General features: G+C 35.5%; 1 protein-coding gene across 24 annotated transcripts in view; it reads left to right on the top strand.

The window, feature by feature from the left end:
* LOC150100409 (coiled-coil domain-containing protein AGAP005037-like) overlaps positions 1–24,549 on the top strand; it is a 1,356,304-nt gene that overhangs the window by 875,975 nt on the left and 455,780 nt on the right. For all 24 annotated transcript variants that reach the window (XR_016549297.1, XR_016549300.1, XR_016549298.1 and 21 more), the window contains 2 exons: positions 4,185–4,325; positions 16,455–16,746. Coding sequence is in view for 19 of the 24 variants with exons in the window: in XM_090403260.1 (XP_090259386.1) it covers positions 4,185–4,325; positions 16,455–16,746 (433 nt within the window). In the remaining 5 variants the exon portion in view is untranslated. The remainder of the gene's footprint in view (positions 1–4,184; positions 4,326–16,454; positions 16,747–24,549) is intronic.

Below are 24,549 nucleotides of genomic sequence, written 5' to 3' on the forward strand. Positions count from 1 at the left end.
TTTTTTTTTCTCAGTAATCTAAAATAGACTAGCAATTCATTTTCGGAACGTATTGTCACTACTGTTAAGATTTTTAAATATTTCTTGCTTTTGGAAATAAAAATAAAAATATCATATAGTAGTAGTATATATGTATGAATTACTGTATAATAGATAAATTATTTGCAAGATGTGGGATAATTTTATAAGTGCTATTAAAATGTTGTTGTTGTAGCCATTTTAGAGCAAGTATTAAATTCTTAGATTGTTTATTTTGGGGCTTTACTTTTATGTGTTGTTGCCAGAACTGCGAATATGTTTTAAGCATGAAAGAGAGTATGTGTCAGTGTGCATATGCCTATCAATATGTTGTAATCTTAACGATATACAACAAATACCATCCTCTGTAACTTCAGGATACTCCCAGACATTGCCCTGGGGGACACATTTACTCTCTTATACTCCAGCGCCTCCTAGCCCTGAAAAAAGGCAGAAGGATTTATTACTGCCTCCGGGTAAGAGGTTATGTTACTCTCAAATCAGCATGTAACTTTTTTTGGCATGTTTCTTAAGAGTTTACTTTTTATTATTAGTAAATTGTAATTCACAATAATATTTTGCAAATGGAGTTCATGTTCGTTAAAAGTAAATAAACAACCTGGAATTTCATTGTCGTATTCTGGTCAAAAACATCGCACTCCTAAAACCGGTAAACGTTTTTTTTTTTTTTTTTTTTTTTCAATATGTCTGTTGCTATGGTAACTTCCACTGGGTCGTGCTTTCTTTGTGTGTGAAAACATTCTCCTATTTCAGGAAGCTAGGCGTTTTCTTCTCTGTACAAACAATGTTTCTGGGAGATAAAGAGTTTGGAGCTCTTCTTTTTCTTAGAGTTTTTATTTTTAATATCGAAAGAATATTTTCTCTCCATAGCTAAACCATTTCAAATATTCAAGAACGGTACTTCGATTTTTTTTTTCTTTTTTTTGGCATAAATATGCCAGAAGAAAGGATTTTGGTTAAGTTTCCATTATCTTGAAGACGCTAAATCCACCTTTCGATTCTGTCTGCCGTTATCTTACGAACGCAGACGACTCCATTCTACTCTCGGGTCTGCTTTTTTTTTTTTTTTCTTTTTTTTTTTTTATTATCCTCGCAGGAAATGAACTTGAACACTGACATAATTACAATTAAAGAGCTTCGCAATTAAAATCAATCAATAAATTCTATCCGGCTTCTAATAAAAACTGCTGTAATTCAATCCTAACGATTGTAACAATCCACTTGTTTTGCTTGTTAGCATAAGCGTTTTTCCTTGTAAGATCAGATATGTGGTCTTCTTAAGGGAATTCTATTTCACCCTTCTTGAACATTACGTCAATACATTTTTTGGAACAAGGCGAAGCAGGTTTATTCTTTTCATAGCGGACAACAAATTCTAGAGCTATTTCGTGGTTAAATTGATTTACAATCGTCTTAAACCTTTAGTACGAATACGGTAAATTTCCAGTATGTTTATTTATTTTTTCCCATTGATTACTGAAGTTTAACCATATTTTTTTACAGGGCGTTTAGAAAAAGAGATGAAAAAAGAAAGCTCACGATACTGCATTTGGAATACATTTCCGAACTCGTATATTTCTTTACTGACATGAAAACCATATGAAGGTGGTAGGGTCCACCTACCCCCATCCTCTGGAAACTCAGGGATTTTCATCCGGCACGCACACAAACCAACCACGACACATGTAATTTACAGTAATATTACACTGGCCTCAGTTTTAGTCACTTCTGCCGTAATTTAAAGTAACCCATAAAATATTTGGAAAATTAAAATTTCGTATGAAAACATAAAATTGCGACTTAGCTGTTTTGAGAATGAAATGTATATTTACCGTGCTGATTACACTTTTATAGGTTATCGCGTGATTGCAGTTGGTGATGATAGAGCACCCACTTAGCCTTCCTCAAGTATCCTACATGCTAAATTCTTGCATAACCATCAGATCTGATGCTAATGGTTCTTGGATGAGATTGACATCTGATGATAAAGTGAAGAGGTGTAATTCACTATAAGTTGCTGTAATCATCTCTGGACGAACGACACATGCCTGTGATGTGGCACTTTATCTTGTTGAAAGTACTCATTAGACAGGGTAAAGGATTAATACGAATCAGGGCACTTGATCAGGTAGGATGCATCATTATATCATTGTTCTATTGGCGTCAAGAGACCTGATGCTACCAAGAAATCATGGCCGACTATCACTTCACCTGTGGCATCGTGCACTGATGTGACCAATCATGGTTTCTTGTGTTTTTTACCATATTCTTGTCCTTCCACCTGGAGTCATCCGTCCATGCGATGTTCGAATCCTATCCAAAACGCGAAGAACGTTTTATAAGGATTTTTTTTCAACTGAAGGCGAGTTTAGCTGGTCTCACATGGAGGTGGAAAGATTTTTCATCCCTCAGGACAGACAAACCGGCCCAGAATACACCAGTTTATTGACTTCATGGTCACGCTTCGGCCGTAATTCCAAAACAATCCACATGGTGCTTATAGTGATTTTGAATGGGGATTATCATCTCCATTCAAAGTCACTTATGCCACGGCCTTTGCTCATTATCACATACCTGAGCCTAAGAAATTACCACAGTTAAAGCCGATTAACTAAGTGATAGATTATAAACCAGTGACAATAAACAATCTGTAAACGATAGCGTATTTCGTTAGTCATCTATTACTGGTGGAATTTATCTATCTGAGTGTATTTTAAACCTAACAGCGTGTACTGGAAAATGCTAGTTCTTAAAACTGGGACGCGATTAAAAAAAAAAAAAAAAAAGACTAAAATAAATAATTTTAGATATTTGAATAAGTGATATGCTTTCAGTATGAAACAATTTATTTCCATTTGTTTTGAAATTTTATTTATGAAATTTTAATAATGTCAAACAATACCACCCAGGCTTTTACGGTTAATTCACAAGCAGCTGAATAGGAATTCGACTGGCATTTGCATTAGTTAAGCTTTTAGTGTCTCTTGCTGAAAGAACCATCGCGAATAAGATATTCAGTGAAATTGGCGTTTCTCTTCGCATCGTTCTTAAAATAGATTATTCAAATTATTTCTTCTTAGGCTATGACAAAGTTTAAAAGTTGTCACAGTCTTTTTTTATTTTTATTTTCTTTTTCTTCTTCTTTACTGTTTGAAAAGTTACCTATGCCTTCAAGTTCAAATCAAGTGAAGAAAAACGAATGGGTTCCTTTGAGATATAAATTTAGGCATCTGAATCCCTAAACAAATGGGCAAAGTGTTTTACAAACTTACCAATCGAATCGAAAGAAAAGACGCACGTTTTTACAATTTTGTTTCTACATAATAGCTGCCAAACGAAAGGAAAACAAATACCTTTAGCTTATTTTACCCATTTCACAGCTACAGCTTCGACTGCTTTGTATTGTATCGGAACCATAAACGGGCTGGTTTACGAGAATATTTCAATAACCCAATTAGATTGTTACTTAGTAAGAATCTAATTAGATAAAAAAAAAAAAAAAAACTCATCTGCTGACGCATGAGGTTTTTTTTTTTTAAATATGCAAACAGTGATTGTTAAATAAAGACACTTACTTTGTACTTAGTAGAAAGTAAGTGTTTTTATTTAGCAATCACTGTTTGCATATTTTTTTAAAAAAACCTCATGCGTCAGCAGATGAGTTTTTTTTTTTTCTCCCCTATTTGAATACATGTAATTGAAACACAGTAGTTAAAATGAAAAGTTGTTCTGATACCATCCTTTGAATGTTAATAAAGCCGGTTAGTCACAGTAAATACATAATGAATAGTTAGTAAATTAAAGATGGCTCTTCCGGCAGTCAGTTAATTGCAGATTTAAAAAAAAAAAACATGCTACCATAGTGGCGGTTTCGATATACAGTATATATGCATACATTCTTGAAATTGGAAGCAAAACTATTATTAGTATTTTTCATATTACCCTTTCAGTTTTATTATGCAGCATGAATTTTTTCTGTCTGCTCATGAGTGTTTGTATTCACGCATGCGCATGCTAGTTTTACTTTTTTTCCTTTTGTATATTGATCTGTGATGTACTATATGCCACCAAAGAAACATAATTCGTTTGCAGAATAATAACGTGATGCTTATTGCTTTAACTAATGGAATTTGTTTTATATCCAGGAATGGGTCCGCCTCCTCCGAAGCCACAACGATCATTTCAACAAGCTGCAGTACCAATGGCAAAGATGCGCTCAACACCCCCACCGGTGGTACCACCACCTTCAATACCCTCACCTCGTACAACACAACCGCGGCCAATAGGTAAGCATTTTCCTTTAATTCGATTTTACATTTTGGTTCTCTTTCTCTCCGTGTGTGTGATATTTATATCTGAAGAAGCGTCTGGCAATATATATGAGTTAAATTTTTTCAATTCAAGTATTGAAAGAGCAATTTTTTCAATGTGATTCCTATAGGTTATCCACTCAATGGATGACCTATAGGAAAGTGGAAAGATTTATCGAGGTGTCAATGAGAATAATCTAAAGTCTATTTATTCGTTTAGCAAGGATTTGTATTTGATTATATCTATGGTAGAATGATTCTGGGAAAGGGAGGAGAGGATGGTTCTTAAGAAACATTAAAAAAGAAAATGGACGCTTTTGTGCGATTTCTTTTGGTAAGTGGAGTGATGTAGTAGTAAAAACCTGTTACAGTAATTAGAACCAACTTATGGGCATTGATTTGACTTGCATTATTTTATAAGCCGTTTTTCTTATTAATTCTGGTTTTCAGAACGAGTTAGAAACGACACATACCCTTTGGTTGGAAGAATCCGGGTTCGAATCTGTCTAGAATGAGAGAAATATTTTTAAAGGCTCTTCAAGTGAAAATGAGTTAACCGGTCTCAGACAAATAGGAAAGGGTTCGTATCCTGCAAAACAGACAAGCTAATCACAGGACACACGCAGTGGGTAGGATAGACACATGACTTTAGTTGCCTTTCTTAATGCTAAACAACTACAGCTGTCTTTTTTTTTATTGCATCCAGTTTACGTATATGTGCTTTTATCGATTATATAGAATCGTTCAGCTGTGCAGGTCGATATTTCATAATTTCATGTTATTCGTTACTTTGGCAAAAAAAAAAACAGAACTATACCGTATTAAAGAATGTTGTTTCTATTTATTTAGTCGCTACTGAGTATATATATTCATTATTTTAATTAGAGCATTAAATGTAACAGAGTAGCATAAAGCAGTACGTTATGCTGAACTTACATATCCTTCTTGTTCGTTCCTAAATAGGTTAACATCATAGCCCACAGATGCTTATAAGTTAACGAGGTATTTTAATTAAAAGCAACTGCTTCCAAGCATTCAAATTTTGCACGCCCTCTGTCAGACAAAATTGGCCTTTATGCTACAGGAAGCGGCGCATTCTTTGGAACTTAGTTTAGTCGATGAAACCCAGCATTATAAACATAGGGTAGTTGTAAATTAAATAAATCCAAGACGCAGATTTAATAGAGATTAAATGTATCGATAAATATTAATTCAACAAATGGAAGGCATCGCTAAGTGGTTTTTTTCTTCTTTTCTTTCAATGCTTGTTGATACCAATTCTTCACATCTGTACCCACGAATTCCATTCCTCGTCCCCTCCCCCCCCCCAATAAGTATTGAATATTATCTAAAAAACCTTAACTGAGATAATTATCGTATCTAGCTTGGCAAACACTTATTGAAATTAACGTAAATTTGAGGAGAAAATAGATAAAAAATTATTTTTAGACTAATTTTGCGAATAATTATTTAAACTAAACACTGGCGTTATCTTGTATAAATGGATGGGCTAAACGGAAACTATAATTCGTTAAATTTAAACCATGACGATAAACTGTAAGAGAGAGAGGGTAATAAATTTTCATGAGGGTTTACACTTATCCTCATAAAATAAAATAATAAATAAACGCCATATTAAAGACGACAAGGTTTACTATTTGGTTCGACGTCAAACTTCAGTACTACTTGAAAGTATAGGTAGTACGGATGCACAATTTTTTTTTTCGGTCGGAGAGAATAGTTTTTAAAAATGGCTGATTTACTAATAATTTTGATTTTCATATTTGGATGGATAGTAAAAATATTAATAAAAAATAAACGATTACTTAATAGATGCGATATTCAAATTTAAGGCAAAGTTTATAAGGAAAGTTATTTTTTTACCTTTATTGACAAATTCAGTTTAACTGCTTTTTTTAATATTATAAATTAATAGGCATTAGAACATTAAAGACAGGAACAATCCCTGCCTTTAAAAAAGGCAGGGATTCCTCTTCCTCCAACATATTATTCAACAATTTTCTAAAAGCACATAAACAGAGGTCGTTATCCATATTTATACACTCCCTCCTCCCCGATTCATAGCAAATTCTTTAGGACGTCTGATTGAATAGTATTGATTCAATTCCCTGCATTTTTAAGGCTTAATGCATTGGCCTTAATAGTGCACAAATTGCATTGACCAAAGAAACGACGACCAAAAAGTTACAATAACTTGCAAGAAAATTTACTATTCTGTATCAAATTTCGTGTATTCTTCAAGATTCTGCGACATGAGTGTATCAGGAAAAAGTAAACGATATATATCCAAAATTCTCACCAAAAGAGTATACAGAAATCGTTATAGAAACTTGTATCATCTGCTCGACACACACACACACACACACACACATGAAAAGGAAGATATACAGGAGCGGATACCATAACAAACCGAAGATATATACGAGCGGACTAACAACTCACACCTATCACTGAGTTTAGATATTGAAAAAAATTAATACAGTAATACGTTTATCCTTGAAGTGGTAAACGAAAAGGGTTTCGGACCAAACTTCAAGTGCTATTGAAGGCCTTTTTTGTGAAAATGCTCAATGCCGAGCAATTGTGAACAAAACTCTCCACTCAAGTGTTCCATCCAACAGGAGATTCTATCTCTATGGCCGTTTTCGTATTAGCCCTTGAGCCAATAATTACGATAATAAATACCAATAAAACAAAATTAAGAAAGTATTCATGGAGAATGAGTATTAAAACTGCCTTCATATGCCGATGATGTCACTCATACCTAGATAGTGTAAAGTCCTATGTATTAGATTCTTTGGGAAAGGCCCCGGTTTTTCAGTTAAACCAGATAAGACCTACTGTATATCGAGTGGCAACAGCAGGATTAAGGAGAAAAAAAAAGATCTTAGCCAGTGTTAAGAATTAAAATTAGAGATTCGGACATGACAGGAAGAACAGTGGAAAGAAATGTATAGCGCACTTTTCAGAAGAGTAAATGACATCGGTAAAGAAAACTTTCTGTTAAATGCAAACCCCTTTTTCTAACATATAGATAGCTTCCCGGCTGTTATACAAAATACAGTGTTTTCATTAAATAACGAGACAAAATTCTTATAAAAATAGAGCAACTAGAGGAAGGTGAATAACTTATTTATTTTCAATAATACCCTTCATTAACTCAATGAACATTTAGATGCCTCAATGAGGCCTCTAAAGGTATTACGTTGACCTCAGCGGTCACACTGTTCTGGTTAAGTTCCACTCAATCAAACCGGCGTTCTCTGAATTTTGTGTCAATTCAGGAAAAAAAGAGGGGGCTCGCAAGTGCCAAAGACGGTTAGGGGGATAGATTTGGAAGAGAGAAACTGCTTCACATTTAACGCAAAATGTGAAGGTGCATTGTAATGCAGCTACAGCCAAATGTTCGTTTGATACTCCCCACACCCCCGCTTTAACTCGTCTCATGCATTGATTCAAATGTTGCATGACACCAAGATAGTAGACTATCAACCGTTTTGCTCTCTGGAACCAATTCCTTATGAACAGTTCCATGAATGCCGAAGAAAACAATCAGCGTTGTTTTACTCAAGACTTCTACAGTCGAGCCTTTGCTGTTTTGGAGACGTAGGCGATTGCTATTCCATGCATTGTTTCCGGGTCGTATTGGAAGCATCACGATTTTCTCTAAAATAGTATACAATTTTGATCAACCATTTCAACGAATTTTTCGCAGCAAGCAACACCATGCTCTCTCTTTGCTCAGGAATCAATGAATGTACGAATCGCGAACAAATCTTTTCCAATATTATTTTGTGTGCAGTCATTCGAGTGCCGATTCGACGATTAACGAGGCCACGAACTTTTTCCACATTTTCATAGGTATCCCAGTACACTGTTTTAAGATCATGAAATGGTTTTGGCTTTTTTCCAGTGTAAAATAAAATTTTATCGTCCCTCATTGTTCCATTTTCGAATTTTTGATACGAAGCATAACCCCATCTCACTCAACCAGCGTCTACTCTATCGCACTCATTTGCGATAATTTTCACTCAACGTGTATTTGCTTGTTGGAAAGAACGCACTCTATAAATTAGATTGACATACTGTCAATCTAATTTATAGAGTTAAATTGACATACTGTTTGCCCAATTCTATTTACAACATTCCATACCATCGAATGGACAAGGGCGATAAAATAATTCTTTGAAAACATATATGGGGTTTACGGTATGAACCTATTCCATGAAATAAAAGCTGGAAGCATAGGCATATTAAATATACACCTGATAAACAGAGCAACTGAAGAAAACGCACACAGTCAGTTATATCATGAATATGCAACTGCCTTTCTACAAAAATGCCTTCCAGACTTTTTCCCCAGACAAAGTCATCGAGAAATCGCTGAGGGATAGAATGCTACAGAAAATTATAGCATAGAAAATTTATTACACAGCAAATCACGAACAGTATAAAAAGACTACCAGATCCACCTTCCCCATCAGCACCGAGATTAAGAAGAGGCAAGATCAGTTTTTAATTAATGACATCCTTAGTTTGGTTATTTATTTATTCCGCTTCCAGTAAGTCCAGCATACAGAACGCTTTTCCATGAAGTGTATGCTTGTCTGTTAACCGAAATGTGAGTCATGTCATTTGTCACTTCTGCGAAGAACTTAAAACACTTAACTACATGTCCATATTCTGCAGCAAAGCGAAACAGATTTAGAGCGCTGTGAAGCCCTGGGATTGAAAAGTAAAGGTCCAGATAACCTAACAAACTTTCATCAGCACCTACTACATTCAGTGTGGAACTGTATTTTTTGGAAAAGACAGCGGTGAAATTTCACTTCACCTCAGATGAACTCGGTTAATCACCTAGATGCCGGCCTGGTTGGCCGAGTGGTTAGCGTATCCGTCTCCAGCCAAAAGGCTGCGGGTTCTAATCCCGCCGTGGGCATGGATGTTTGTGAAAATACTAGTGGTGGTGGTCAGCGGTAGATGATGAAGGTAGTTGCAGATGGAGAGTTGTAGAGTAGGCCCTCCCTCGATGAGTCTTTGGACTCCCTGGAGGTGTTACGTAATAATAATAATAGTCGAGCATGAAGTAACGTGTATAAATAACCACACAAAATTGAATGCAACCAAGTTCATGTGTATTGTTTATAATATAATATGTAAATAATTGTTGATGGGCAATACAATAGCTCCTGCGAAAATGCCATTTGCTCCCATAGTGCCAGACCACCAAAAGAAAAGCCACTACTGGCTCTCCTCATTGGTGGAGAAGCTCGAAGAGCCACCCGCCATGATATGCATTGAATGAACAGAGAGAAACCTTGCTACCCACTTACAGAGGATAGTAGGAAGACCAAAGGATGACAATTTATTGAGCAGGTCTCCATGATAGACAAGATGAAGTGCTCTGCAAATGTCAACAGCACACATTTCTCCAAAATCTTTCTGTGGTACGTATTAGGTGGCAGGTGATGTAGACTAAAAGATAAGCTGCGGATCAAAAGTGGTGGAATCTGTACTGGTAGTCGTTGATTAGCCGGCAATCCTTTATGGAGCGGTGAAGTTGATTATTTATGACTTGCTTCGTTATTTTGGAGAATTAAGACTGGTGATCAGCTGGTAGTATAAGGGCAGACTCTTATCTGCTTTTTTTGGAATAGGTCATCTTATCTGGAACTTATCCTGCGCATTGGGATAAGTTCCAGTTAAGTGCGAAAGACTAGAGAGATTACGTAGGAGGTGTTGGTTCTGGAGCACAACATTTAAGTAAAATTGGAAAAATGCCATCGGGACTAAAAGAGTTTTAGTGGTTCCGGTAGTTAATTATTTAGTATTCTTGTGATGTTTTTTAGAAAGCCACAGGAAGCATTTAGTGCTCTGTTTCTGGTATGATAGGAGATAATTTTCTTTGGCCATCTCTGTAGGAGTTGGACGGGAAAAGTGATGCCAGGAGGCTAGCTTTATCATTAGGTGCGCAAGTTTGGTGCTTTCTGGTTGAGAAATATGTGGAAGTGCAGGCGACCTGTGTCCCATGGCCTTTACAAGCACAACTTCCATTTGTACAGGAGTAGGAAAAGGTGGAGAGTTTCAATTGTTTATCCTAACTCGGTTTTGCTGATGGTTGTTTTGCATTTATTGCGTGCTATAGTGTAGGCATAGTGTAAAGCCGAAGTTCTTGTTGTAAGCCACCTGCAGTACGGTGAATCTTTTCATCATCTGCTTTAGTAGACCTTTGGTTATTCAATTCTGGTTTTGATTCTTGCAGTCCAATATTGAATAAAAATCATGAAATGAATATTGGGAGTTGGATACACATTTGTAGAAATATCTACGATCAGTAGAAACTCAACTACCAGAAGCGATAGGTAAGTACATTCGATGTGTGTGTAACATGGAAAGTGTGATAACATACCATTTTTTAATGTTATATGAACTTTTTAAAGACAGGAATTATTCTTGCGAAACTTGCAAACACTTCCTCGATATAAAGCCCACAATTGAGTATGTTGAAATTCGGAACACACCTCGAATCTACCACTGTTAAATTACCATTTAGAGATCTCAGAAATATATTTAAGGAAAACATGATCATAATTTCACTTCTGAATGTGTATAGGATGCTGTCTGTGAAAGGGGTGTTGTTTTCTAGATGTAGGGGAAGCATTTTTATTATTATTCTTATTGTGTTCCGAATCGCATCAGTATTCAGTGCACTCTTTTTTTTCGCTCTCGCACACACAACAATTGGGTAATCTAACTGTCCAAATGCCCTGCATCAAACTGTTCCTTCGTTTACAATAAGAGCTGGAAAATTTCGTGTTTCTCTGCAGTTAAATGTGACAGATGACGTGTAGCTACGAAGTACAGCTGGATTTAAATAAAAGATGTCTATATTCGGAAATGGCCATGTTTACATTGTTAGTCTTAGAATCTTTCGAAGCATAAACATAAATTTTCTTGATAACGGGTTCATCTTTCATGTTTTGAGTATATGTCATGAATTTAAATTTTGTTTCCTCTTAATGCCCTTCTCTGGTGATTTCTCTCCACCTTCTAGTAGATAAATAATGTCTTTCAACCTTTATAAACGCCTAATGAAGTTAGAAGTTTACAGAATGCTTGTTATACAAAATAATAGCTTGTCAACATGAATGTTTTCGTTGCGTGATGATTAAAATAGATAAATAAAATCGATGCTAAAATATGTCTAAAGTAGTTTTTGGTATTATTATTATTACTTTCCTAAATGTTTTTGTGCACTATTACGTTAAGAAATGTATAATGTTACGTTTATCTTTCAAACGTAATATTGGCCATTAATGTTGGTTATCCATCTCTTTGCCTAGAGGCCTGTCGCTGCTATTCTAATTGGACTCCTAATGGTCTTCCTTATGAGAATTTAATGAGCACTGCTTATAGTCATAATGAAAGAGGTAATTAATCGTATAATGGGTGAGTTACTGGTATCTCATCACGACAGTACATAATAATAATAAGACGAATGATTAATTTTCCATTGAAATAGCAAAATCAATGGGAAATGATTGCTGGAACTGATCACTTTGATCCGAAGTGATCAGTTTCGATTGCAAGCCTCTAGAATCGTAAAATCGCGTAAAATTTTCTAACTTGGAAAAAATATTCATATTTGAATATCACCTGAAGTTAAATCAACTCAATTAATATGGTAATAAAACACTGCATGTTTTCTTTTGTCTTGTAGTTTTGTCGTGCTTGACATATCAAATCAAAGGCTTGATATGTCAAATAAGTATATTCAGCTAAATGATTTACTTCTACGTGCATGCATAGCTTGATCTGAACAGGAAAGTCAGTGTTGCATGTTTTCTCAGTATTTTGGCTATATATTATTAGTTTTACTGTTCTGTTCTAAAATTCTTTGATGTTTGAATATAGCTGTTCATGAAAACGTTCAATTCGATTGACATCAACTTGGAATCCAACATGGTAAACAAAAAGAAAGGGGGGGGGATTGTATCCCAGCTATTTTCAACGAGATGGGATTCAATAAATTGAATTAAATAAATGGTCTTCAGAATGAAGACCATTTATTTAATGAGATTTCCTCTAATAAACTATTTCACTATGGAATTGTAAACAACGCTATATATATATATATTAGCTGGAAGACGTATTTACCAATTCACACAAGTTTATAACAGCTGATTGGTTTAAGTCGAATGATCTGCATAGCTTCAGTATCATACCGCAATAAGTAAATGGATTTCATGTACTTACAGGCTACCTTGCTTATTGAAGCCATTGAGTGGCTGGAAAAGGTACCATGTTTGGTCTCTCTATATAGCAGGATTTCCAGATTTCGTTATAGGTTTTCAGCCTTTCAAGGGTACGATTCGCAATTTCTAAATAAAGTATTGTCCGCCGATGACTAGATAAACCAAGAATATCCACATATTTAGGAAATGCTATAAACAGCAGTGTAATAAAATGATGTGGATTTTGGTCTAGATCTGTGCACCGAATAAAGTTCAAACGTAACCTAGATACTCCGCTGTTAGCAGAATAAGTTATTGATTTTTACAGAAAACTAACCATCGCAATTTGACTTTTGCTTGCATATAAATATGTGTTTGAGAGTTTCGACTATTTACGCTTCCGTCATCAGGAGGACATGAGGATATTTCAAGTTGAAACATTAATCTTTTTTGTTTCTCTACATATCTACATACCAAAGATGTGTGTACATACGAGCCTCATACCTTACCTATTTAAGCATAATCCGAAAATAAAAGATTTGCATAAAAGTAATTCGAAAACCTCTTCCCTCCCATTTTCTAATGCTGATCTGACCTTATGAGTACACTCCAATCGAAGTGTCGCAAATAAATGGTGAGAATGCACCTTTTTAGACATATCAAACAAATCAAGCGATTTGTTTGATATGTCTATTAGTTAGTTACAAACCGAGAATGAATACATAAATATATGAGGAAGTTATAATGTAAGGTCTCATCTAACGTAAATAGCATTTTTTTTTTTAAATATAGGAATCCAATCTACGACTAGTGGTACTTTAGTGCCACTGGATGGGCCATGGATTAGATTATCTGGAAACTGTGCTAGACCTAACATGAAACTTTTTCAAGTCACCAATAAGCAGTGGTAGTCTGATACTGGGTGATGAAGATCATCTATAACCTAATGCAGATATCTGATTCTATCGGTGGGCAGTAGTCTACGAAGATTTTTCCGTGCGCCGACAGTGTGCGTGTGTGTCATTCTCCAATAAGAAGAAAGGCAAACAGACGTGCAAGTTCACTGCTAGCTGATCTCTGTACAGCACAGATGTCATGCCGTACCACAAGAGAAAGTGGTCGTCTGGTCGAACAGAGTAATACTAAACTATTTTAGTCATAGCTATGATAGTTCATTTAACGTAACTAAAATATATCCCTTCACTTAACTTATCCTCCAATAGCGACACCCTACAACTAATACTGGATGGTGTTATTCTTCCGCTTTGCAAGAGAAACAAGGCTGAAAAACAGCTTTTTATTTGCCCTCTTCTTCTTTAAATTATTTATTGAACAGTAGACATTTTTATCCTTCGTAGTGAGGTATTTTTTGGAAGGTGATCTTCAGAAATTCGATAAAAATATTCAGTCGACATTCCCTCGTGTTGCGACCTGATGATGCCAGGTCATACTTGACAGTTTTTTTTTTTTTTTTTTTTTGAAAACCAGTCGAAATTACTTTCTTATGCCGTTAATATTATTAAAATTATGGTTTTCCGAGAAGTATAAAAGTGAATAACATTTCTTAAATGAATTATTTTCAATAAAACAGTTAGATAGTAGAAACTTGCGTATTCTTAGATGGAGTGAATCTCAGTGCAAATGTGAATTTTCCTGAAAATATCGAAATAAAATTAATTAAATAAACTAGGAATTAGAACTGTAATGTTTGTCGTGTATAGCTTAAAAAAGCTATACACGACAGCAATGTACTACAGATTTTGAAACTTTTTGTATACAGATTTGATATTCAAAATAACACAGCAAAATTATAATTTTTAAGAGTGTTAAAATTTAAAGGGAGCATTTTGTGGTCATGGCTCGAGAACCAAAATTCTGTGGTAGGCTTCTGGGTGCTCATTACCATTAAAACTGTTTAGTTCATTATTGAGAGGTCATTCGTAGGCATCATATTATCACTAAAATGCTGTTGTGCACACGTATTGCTCAATTTGACCAAAGTACGCGATCCACAGCCTACTCTGCACGTCATGTTGTATTGTGTGACATTAGAAACGTCCAAAGACGAATGGTGATAGAAACGTTTATAAGAGGAAAAAAGTGATCTATTTTCCGAAGAGGGAATAAGTATATTGATCTTCCTAGTGCTACTGAGGAATTCGTTGGAGTAGCTACCTATAAGCTTTTTTTTTTTTTTTTTTTTTCTTAAAAAAAACCATAGGTACCTGCTCCAATTATAAGTAGCTTCTACGTCCCTCACACGAATTTTTTAAGTGCAGAAAGTGATGTAAAGAAGCCTTTACAAACCTTACCAAACAAAAAAACTTTCGCTTTTGTCCGATTTTTTATTTTTATTTTATTTTTTGGTGGTGGAGGGGAGTCGGCTTGTTTAGTTAAGTTTCTGTACATATGGTAATCTTATTCACTGGCTGGCCAGGATAATAGTGGCAGATACTATGTATTATGCCTGTAGATATGTGGATTTACTAATCATGTTTGTGGGAGAAACACACTTCCACCACCTTGAATGACCTTATCAAGTGTCTCTCGTACCGAGCGGAATCGAAGCCAGGAGTTGACTAATAAATTAGCATTTTCACTACCGACTGAGTTACAGAGGCGCTATAGGACGAAGCAACCGTAATGCGAAGGTTTAATTTATTTCAAATATCCTGCATAACTCTAGAGTTAACTGGACTCGGACTCTAGTTGAGCGTCAAGGATTTTTTTTTTTTTTTTAACAAGCTAAATGTATGCATTTCGTGATAATTTTATTTTTGGAGCTTTTAAGAATTTAGACACACCTTAATTACTCTCCTCCTCAGCTTCTCTTGGATATGCATAACAGTTTGGAACACATTAATAGAACGGAAGAGTAAAAGGGTAGAAAGCAGCCTGTGTCATACTATACCAAGCCGTCAATTTGGCTTCTGTGATGGGTAACTGTCATGTGGCACCAACGTGAATGTTACGTGATTGTTGGCAAAGATGACGGACAATTCTTACTACGTTGTTGGCAGTCTTTTAATTTCCGGACCTGTTGTGTTGTGATATGATTATGCCAACTGCTGCTGTAACAAATCCATATGATGCACAGTAAACACTACAGAGCAAAAACGTTAAACCATTTAAGTGGCAATTTTTTTAAACGATTTAATTGTTAATTTGTTTTCAAATGTTAATTACCGATTAACATTTAATCGGTAAAATAATTGTCAATTACACTGTTTAACTTTCGGCTCGCTAGCGTTTATTGTATACTGCATGGATTTTCATGCAGTACATTCATTATCTATATTATATTATCCACCCACAAATACTGTTAGAAAATATCGAGAACGCCCTTAGTGAATGAGCTAATTGGCTGAAACATATAATCCTTTCATAAAAGCAGCGCCCCCCCCCTTTATTTTGAACAATATTACAAACACCGCTTTTCAAATACGCAAAATTAATTTTTATTTTTCACAATATTTTCTTAGAAAAATGGACTGTAGCTGCTTGAATATATAAGTGCGAGCGATTTGAAATTTTGAGATCAAAAAAAAAAAAAAAATCTTGGCGAGCATTTAGTTCTTGTTGGCAACTGTTCTTGGCGACTATTTACTTCTGTTGGAAAGCCATATATCGATGCATTTTTCCTGTCTCCTGGTGTGTGTTTACATTTGCAAACGACCAATTTCTACAACACTTGGATAGCTGCACCTACTAACTCAATACCTTATTTTATTTTTTTTATGAATTTAAATTCCTACATCAAGCTTCGGAAAGAAATAGCAAATCGAATTTTTGAATATTTTCATGTCATATCTAAAGAAACAGTTTATTTATTTTTCTTTTTTTACAATAGAACGGCGCCACGAGCCCCAAGGAGCATATCGACCCCCACCGGAACGCCCCTATTCAGCAGGAGCTCAACCAATCTACCACACGTCGCCAGAACGCCACTACGAACCGACGTATCATTCTCCGAACCGGAAAACCTACGAGTCGGGATATTTATCGTCTCCGGAGAGACGATTCGAACATCAACGATCTTTTCCGGGATATCCTATATCATCTTACGAGGAACCGTATTATGGAGAGCGGATATACGGAACGCGGTCGGGAAGCGTCACACCAATTGTCGACGAAGATGCTAGGTAAAGTACCTCCCAGAGTAATTATTTTATGTAGATTGAATACCTTTTTCAACTACTGTAAATATAGTTATTTATTCTACAATTTAATCTTTTGATCGCTTAATTTGTTCTGTCAAGTTTCCGATTTTTTTTGTCTAATTAAAGAAATTAAACTAAATGACTGGAACAGTAACTAAGTTTAATTTATACTACGATATTTACTAGTTTCCTGTAGTTTTAGTCAAGCACGTGAACGAAGAATGTTTTCTCTTTGAAAAAAAGTACTGTAGTTATATTCAACCCAGTTTGCGAAAGTTGAAATATCATAATATGGACATAATTTAATGCTATGAAAGAAAAAGCAACCACGCGCTCGAATTACCGTTTAATTATATAACCTTATATATATCATTCTTACGGAAAAATCTTCTAATATATTTTTTGAAGTAGCAATATGTGAGAAAGAAATATACTCCTTGCTTACCTTGTTAAAAAAATGGCATAGATTTTAGATGCGCGATATTTCGCTCTAGAATATTCTGGAAGTTAATCTGACCCAGTCTACCGAAAGAGGGCGGAATGCCTTGACTACCAGCAGAGAGAAATTAAAAAAAAAAAAAAAAAAAAAAAAAAATATATATATATATATATATATATATATATATTAAAAAATGTAACAAACACAAATTCAAGGGTTGTTCATAGCCGAAAACATGAAATGTATGTAATAGTAGAATTGATTAAAATTATTGATTACTATACGCCGTTATGAACAGAGTATAGTAATGACAATGGGTTGGAATGCGAAAAATGCTTGTAATTGTAAGACATAGTTTATTATGCAAAGTAAACGTTTTTCTCGAAGATGATTGATATAATGGTATAATATAATAATGGTATCTGTCTATGTGCGAGAATGTAATGTTCAAATGACAATAACAGCAGTAGATTCACATTGGATTACTGCTTTTCGATCAGTTTTGAGGAGATACTGGGCATAAAAAAAAAACTATTTTTTGTTGGATACCTGCACTACTAATATTTTATTTTTCTAATCCATCATTTAAGAGTCTAACTTGTGACACAGTAGATTTCTATGGACTTTGCTGTATAGTGATGCTGATATCTTTTGAAATTGGTGGTCTCTTACAGAGAAGCTTTTTCTTAATTGATGAGTGGCCCTTAAAGCAGGAGCTACATAACAATGATGTATTTATTCTCTTGAGATTTGTATAATAACATCCAAATATTTGGTGCATCACTTCTCATTGGTGTAATCTGGATGTTTCTCTTCTGTGAAAACTGTTTTCTAGTTTTAAAAGAGTTTTGGAGTTTACTATTGCTGCTCATAATTCTTACAACAAGTTTTTTCTAACTCTAAAGACCCCTAATAAAATTGAGCTGAATAGAATTCTGGAAAGTAAGGGTCTAAATATTGGAAGTGGATTGGCACAATGGTATTACATAAATTATTTGAAAAAAATTATTCCTGGAACATTCAACAGCCTTTCTATCATAGACAGAATTAAACAGTTTGAAGCCAAACATGAGGTAGAAGTCACAGTGAAGAAACTTATAATCCTATTACCAGTTTCATGCCAACTAAAAGGAAACCTAGAGGACATGGAAGGTGATGAAGCATAGCTTCCATGACTGCAGCGTTCCAGAGAACTTCCTACCCTTTACCAGAATGCAGGAGGCATAAAAGGCCGGCCCTATAATAGTACAGTATATGAGGTTGTATACAGTAGTGAAAAGCAACCTTATCGTTTTGTGGCTGAAATTGCAACACCACTATTGACATTATATGAGATGGCTGAAGATGGAACATCAAAGACTGGTCTTTCGTGGGAACAAATGAAACATGAACGTGAATTATTTTATTTTCATTTGAAAAAACTAAAAAATGATCCTGAATGTGTACAGTCTTGCATTCTTCTTCCTTATGGTGATCGTAATGAAAATGGACATCCATTCTGTTTGTCAAAAATTTTTCTAGACCATTTGGAAGAGCTTAGGAATGCATAGTTTGAAATTATGTAATATCAGTCAGTGATATTTATTGTGATAACTATTATTTTAAGACATATTGAGTGCATGCTCTAAAAGCTATTTTGTAATATATGTGCAGCGTCATTTTCATCCAAACTTCTCCTTTAATAAGTCATACTTTCTATTTAATATTAAGTAACTTATTATTGATGTTTTTTTATTACATTTTTTAGTGAAATTAGTGATTTCTTGTAACGTAAATGTACAACACTGTAATGATTAACATTTCGCCGCTGATCTTAAAACCTGTATATACGAAGGTGGTTTGAAAAGTTCTCAGCCTCGGCCATACATGGCAACACTATTGGCAGGATTTTTTTTTTTTTTTTTTCCAAAGTTTGGTACATCTGCCAGCCTGGTTGGCCGAGTGGTTAGTGTATCCACTCTCCAGCCAAAAGGCTGCGGGTTCGAGTCCCGCCATGGGCATGGATGTTTATGATTGTCTGTAAAAATACTAATGGTGGTCGGCAGTATATGGCGTTGGTGTAGATGATGAACATAGTTGTGGTGGAGATGGAGAGTTGTGGAGTAGGTACCCTCCCTCGATGAGTCTTTGGACTCCCTGGAGAAGATTCTTGTGTTGTGGTGCAATCTTTTTCATTCAAAGGGTCTCAACGTATTATATTAGCCCTCAAATGTATCTCACACAACCATATTTATTAATATATCTATCGTATTAGTTCAAATCCAAAATTAACCTTGCAAACCCACTACCATGCAGGCTCACTCACACATATAACAAAATATTATCTTGGGGGGGAAAAAAAAGTTCTTTCTTGAAAAGTTAACAATGTCAGCCATAGGTTTTGAAGAGCAGTTGGTTCCATTCCAAAGAGTTTAATCCTTCTTCTTCCAACTTCTATTCCAACAAGATTTAGTGTTCTTGGTAGCTCATCGAGCCTTCGTACCTCTTTTGGTTTTGAGTCGGTCGTTACGTGGTAGAGGTTTTTTTCTCCCGAAAACTTAAGTTTCTCATCCCTCAAAAGGCAAACTGAGCTTGAACTCATATCTACAGTAAAATACTTACCTTAGAGCAGTGTTTCTCAATGTGGGTAGTACGCCCCACAGGGGGTAGGGCAATTTGAATATTTTTGGGGGAAATTAGAAAATGTACATGCACATATTTATATTATACTTTTTCAGAACTTGGCTGACTATTATGCTAGAGGGGGAGGGCATCAAAATCTTTGAGACGTTGAGGTGGGCATGATCCAAAAAACGTTGAGAAACACTGCCTTAGAGGGATGCAACAGAGGGATAACAAATCAGCTACATTAAATCGCCTAAAACCCCTAATTAGAGGACCCAACCCGTTTAAGGACAAACGGGAATTGGATAGAAACGGGAGATGGATGTTTATAGAACATCAGAAGAAAGTGTTGTTTACCTACATTTTTACTGATGTCGTCAAATAGATCAGATGGTGTTAAGTCGGTCTACATTACTATTAACCTCTTAAGCCTCCGCTTTTATCTTCTTATTCGAAGCTGTTCCCCCAATTTGCTGTAAAAATGTTTCAGTACCTCTTAAAGAGCATTACGACTGTAGACCGAGGTTTTGGGCATTTTCAACCCTCTCAGTTTAGCTGTACTATAGTGAGAAAAGGCTTCTATAGTTTTTTTTGGATGCTGAAATTAGCTTTTTGGAATCAAACGTTGACCATTTCAACATCATCAAATTCCTAATATGTAACGTTCATGGAGGAGAGTGACTTATAGTATATTACGATAATACTATCTGATAAGTTCACCACTATTAACTTCTAATTGGTAATCTTCATCTAAACTTTACTCCCCATATACAGGTCCGTTGTAACCCATTAAACAAACAAAGCAATACTTAGGAGCAGCAAGTTTGAAGGACGGTAAAATTGTATCACAACCATACTAGATTCAAATATAAAATCCATGGTAAATTCAAAATTTACCATGGATCTTCCTAACCGAAAACTTGCCTCATATGTCATCTTTTTAATGGCTTTTAAATATTGTGTGTCCTTGAAATTAAATGAGATCTAGTGCTGTATTTCTTACTACACAGTCGTTCATATTTGGGTTTACCCTTAAAAAGAATTGGTTAAACAATGCATGGTTGGTAGCCTGGTTACAGTTATCCAAAAAAGTGTTTGTATGTAACTAAATTGCCAGATCGCACACTCTGAATGTTTAGCGCTTTATCATTATTTACATATCTGGGATAAATAGTTTGTTTCCACAACAAGAATAAGACAGCTCTAAGTAGACTCCAGAATAAAAACGAAATGTTTCACTGTGTCGATTGAACTGGAAAAGAAACTGGACGTTTTTACGTTATTAATATTTTTGTTCTCTTGTAAAATAGTATTTAAAACTTGAACAGATAGTCCTGAGAAAGAAATTATTATTAGCTTCGCTTCTAGACCAGTATAGGCAGAGACGCAGCTGGGCTTCTAGAGCCCTCTGCAAATTCTTAACTAAGAGCCTTTTTTAACTTGCCAATTTCGATAATTGGTAAAATATACTGCCACTTGTGCCCTTGGTAACTTCCCCAATGCCAAAGCGTTTCTATGCCTCTGAGTGTAGGCTAAATTATCATTGGCTGTTTTATTGTACCTTAATTTAAGTGTGGATTTCATTTTGAATTATGATTGGCTTCTGTTTCAGACATTCAGTGTTTCATTTCTTTCTACTGAATTGAATCAACAGCGTTTAAGGTATCATATCATTTTGGTTTCTGACGGTTGTGTTGCATGATTATTTTAGTCGTATTATTACTCCCAGCAAGTTCACTATGTTGTCTAAACACTGTCACTCATTATGTTAATATTTTTATAGTATTATATCTAATGTTACAGTGGACCTCCCACGATGAGTCTTTGACTCCATGGAGGTTTTTTTATAATAATAATAATGTTTTTATTATGTTCACTATATGTTTGAAGCAACATAAACGTCATTACATTTATATTCTGTTTTACTGTTTTGTCGCTTTTTGGAAGCACTTTCCCTTCTCTTTCCTAAATAATTTATCCTTTATCTGTCCCTTTTATAATTCTGTAAATTAATTACTCTTGCAATTCATCTAAAACAGCATTTTTTCAGCTGTTAGGCACAATTCAAACCGGCCAGTATTTAATGCTATATGCATAATGTGATCATTTTGTTTTACATAAAAGGACTCTGTAGACATTAACATTCTCTCCAAGTTAATTTTCATGATTTATAATAAAAATACTACTATATTTTGTAGTTGTTCAATAATATGTATTTAATAATCAATAATTCGTAAAAGTTCAACTTAAAGACGTTTTAATTCAAAATGAAAATTACTATTAATTTACCAGGAATCCCCTTTATGTGATCTGCTCTGGTTCAAGAGTTCTCTATCTTACTTTATTGCCTTCATTTGCTGTCTCTACTGTTTCTCAAACTCTGACTTCACTGACCTCTGAAACCAAACTTCTCTCCCCAACCATGGAAACGTTTGGAGAAACTCAAGTGGTCCGTCTTCATATTTCCGAGGTATTTCATCGAGTCTGGTAGCGTGGCCTCCCTACCAAACTACACCATCTTATGGTATTTCTCCCTCCCTTTGCGAATGAATTGCTAGCCTCCTCTCTGGCCGTTCACTGTGGATTATGGCAGATTGTCTCCTTTCATCAGATTTCTCACTTAATGCTGGTATATCCCTCAAAGCTCGGTACTGTTGCATATGCTCTTCCTCCTGTACATTAATGATCTTCTCTTCCTGACATCCAGTTCTATTCAGAGTTTTGCTCACAACAGTACTCTCTGATCCTTTCATTTTCTAAACCTTGTAGTGCTCGGGTAACCCGTATTTCAATATCTTCTTCAATCTCCTTATCATTCAAAAGTGGTGCTAGGAAAACCTGGTAAATTTTAATGCCACCAAAACGCAGTCCTGTCTCATTTTGAGAAAGATCATTTTCACTCTCGCCCCCTCACTTTTGACAATATTCTCGTTGCCAACCAGGGCCAGTTTTCCCCCCTTGGGTTAACTCTCACATCTTATATCCTGGCATGTGTACTTCAAGTTCATAGCTTTTTCAGCCTACAAAATCCTTGTTATTCTTTCTGTTCCAAACAGTACTTCTCTCCTGCACAACTCCTGACACTTTATAAAGATCAGTTCCATGCAACCTTAGAATACCATTTCCACATTTGGGATGTGCACCTAAAACTTCCCTCGGAATGCTTGCCTGTATACAGAAGCGAGCAATTCGTTTAATTGATAAACCTATCGTCTCCCTCCAATCACTTTCCCTTAGACGTTCTGTTGTTGCATTGTCTACTACAGATATTTTCATTGGCACTGCTCCTCTGATCTAGCTATTTTGATCCCTCCGCTTTCTTGCATTCATATACGAACACGAGCTGGTGCCAGTTGACATCCGTTTACAGTCTAGCTCTAAACTCATCTAACCAACTTTTCGTTCTCTGCCTTCATTTCCTAAACCTCTGCTCTTTGGAATAGTCTTCCCCAATGACTACAACCTTCAGGTTTTTCAGGAAATACATCAACAAATTCATGTATTCCATCTAACTACTTACCCACACACGACACTGTCATATCATAGGTCTTAGGACCTCTTGTGTGTGTGTGGGGGGGGGGAGGCTGGTATATATATATATTTTTAAAATGACAAAATGTCTGAATACATCGTTGATTACTTTTGGAATGGTATCTTTATTAGGCCTGTGTAGCTCAGTGGAAGTGGCGCCTGGTTGCTTGAAGTCAGACTTAAGTTCAAGTCTAGTTGCCAACTGGAGGAACTTTTTCTAAGCCTTTTTTCAACCGATTCCCAAGTTAGTTGATCTCTGGCATGGGCAAGCGGGTTTTTTATCCCGTAAACTTAAGAAAATCGACCATAGTACCCACATTATTTCAGACAGTAACATATCTCTTTAGGATTAGGTACCAAGAGATGGCAGCACTTGTTTGCCAGCCTCTTCATCGGTGGCTGCTATAATTAGTGATAGACATGGGCCAGCTTATCTCTAATTGGTTACCGGTGGAGATTGAACTGCCCACTCAGTCTCCAAAAGCTAGATAGGGTATAAAGGCCTCACCTACTCCCTATAAGGGAATAAAAGGCGTTAGCTGGTTTATTTTATTTATCTTTATTATGTTCTAATACTTTCTGTTTACTGGCAAATTATGGGCACAAATAAATTCATAAGAATGTTGTGTGTCCAAATTTGAATCCAGAAAATCCTCTTGTCCAATGAAATCTTTTGATTTCTTGATCTTTATGACATTATTATTATTATTATTATGTGGCGTCTCCAAGGAGTTCAAGGACTCATTGAGGAAGTGCACTCTTCTCCATCAACTAAACAGAACGCCACTTCCATCATCGTCATCAACATTTTTGAACATTTCTTGATTGAGGAAGTAATTTTTCCTTCCTTGAAGCATTTTCAGAATTCTTTTGATGGCATCAGCCCAATGTATCTTGTTTTGCTGTATCATGATAACTGTCTACACTCTGCTTCTACTACATTACAGCATTACAAAATTCATTGCGCTCGTTCACCTTAGCAGTGCATATACAGAAGCAAGAATATTGGCTCTATATCCATGGGCAGACAATCGGAAGCCTTCTGAATAGCATCGTGAAGAATGTGAGTTAAGTAGCTGACACCAATTAATTCTCTTCCTGAGTAATTCTACAATTTTTGAAATATATTATTGATACTTCATCTACTTGTGGCACCAAATTTAGAATTTGTATTATTTTCACAAAAATGCACTCGCCTTTTTATGGAGTTT

Source organism: Typopeltis vanoorti, chromosome 13 (assembly GCF_054136105.1).
Source record: "Typopeltis vanoorti isolate ZY-2024b chromosome 13, IOZ_Tvanoo_1.0, whole genome shotgun sequence".
In the NCBI taxonomy this organism is placed as follows: Eukaryota; Metazoa; Arthropoda; class Arachnida; order Uropygi; family Thelyphonidae; genus Typopeltis; species Typopeltis vanoorti.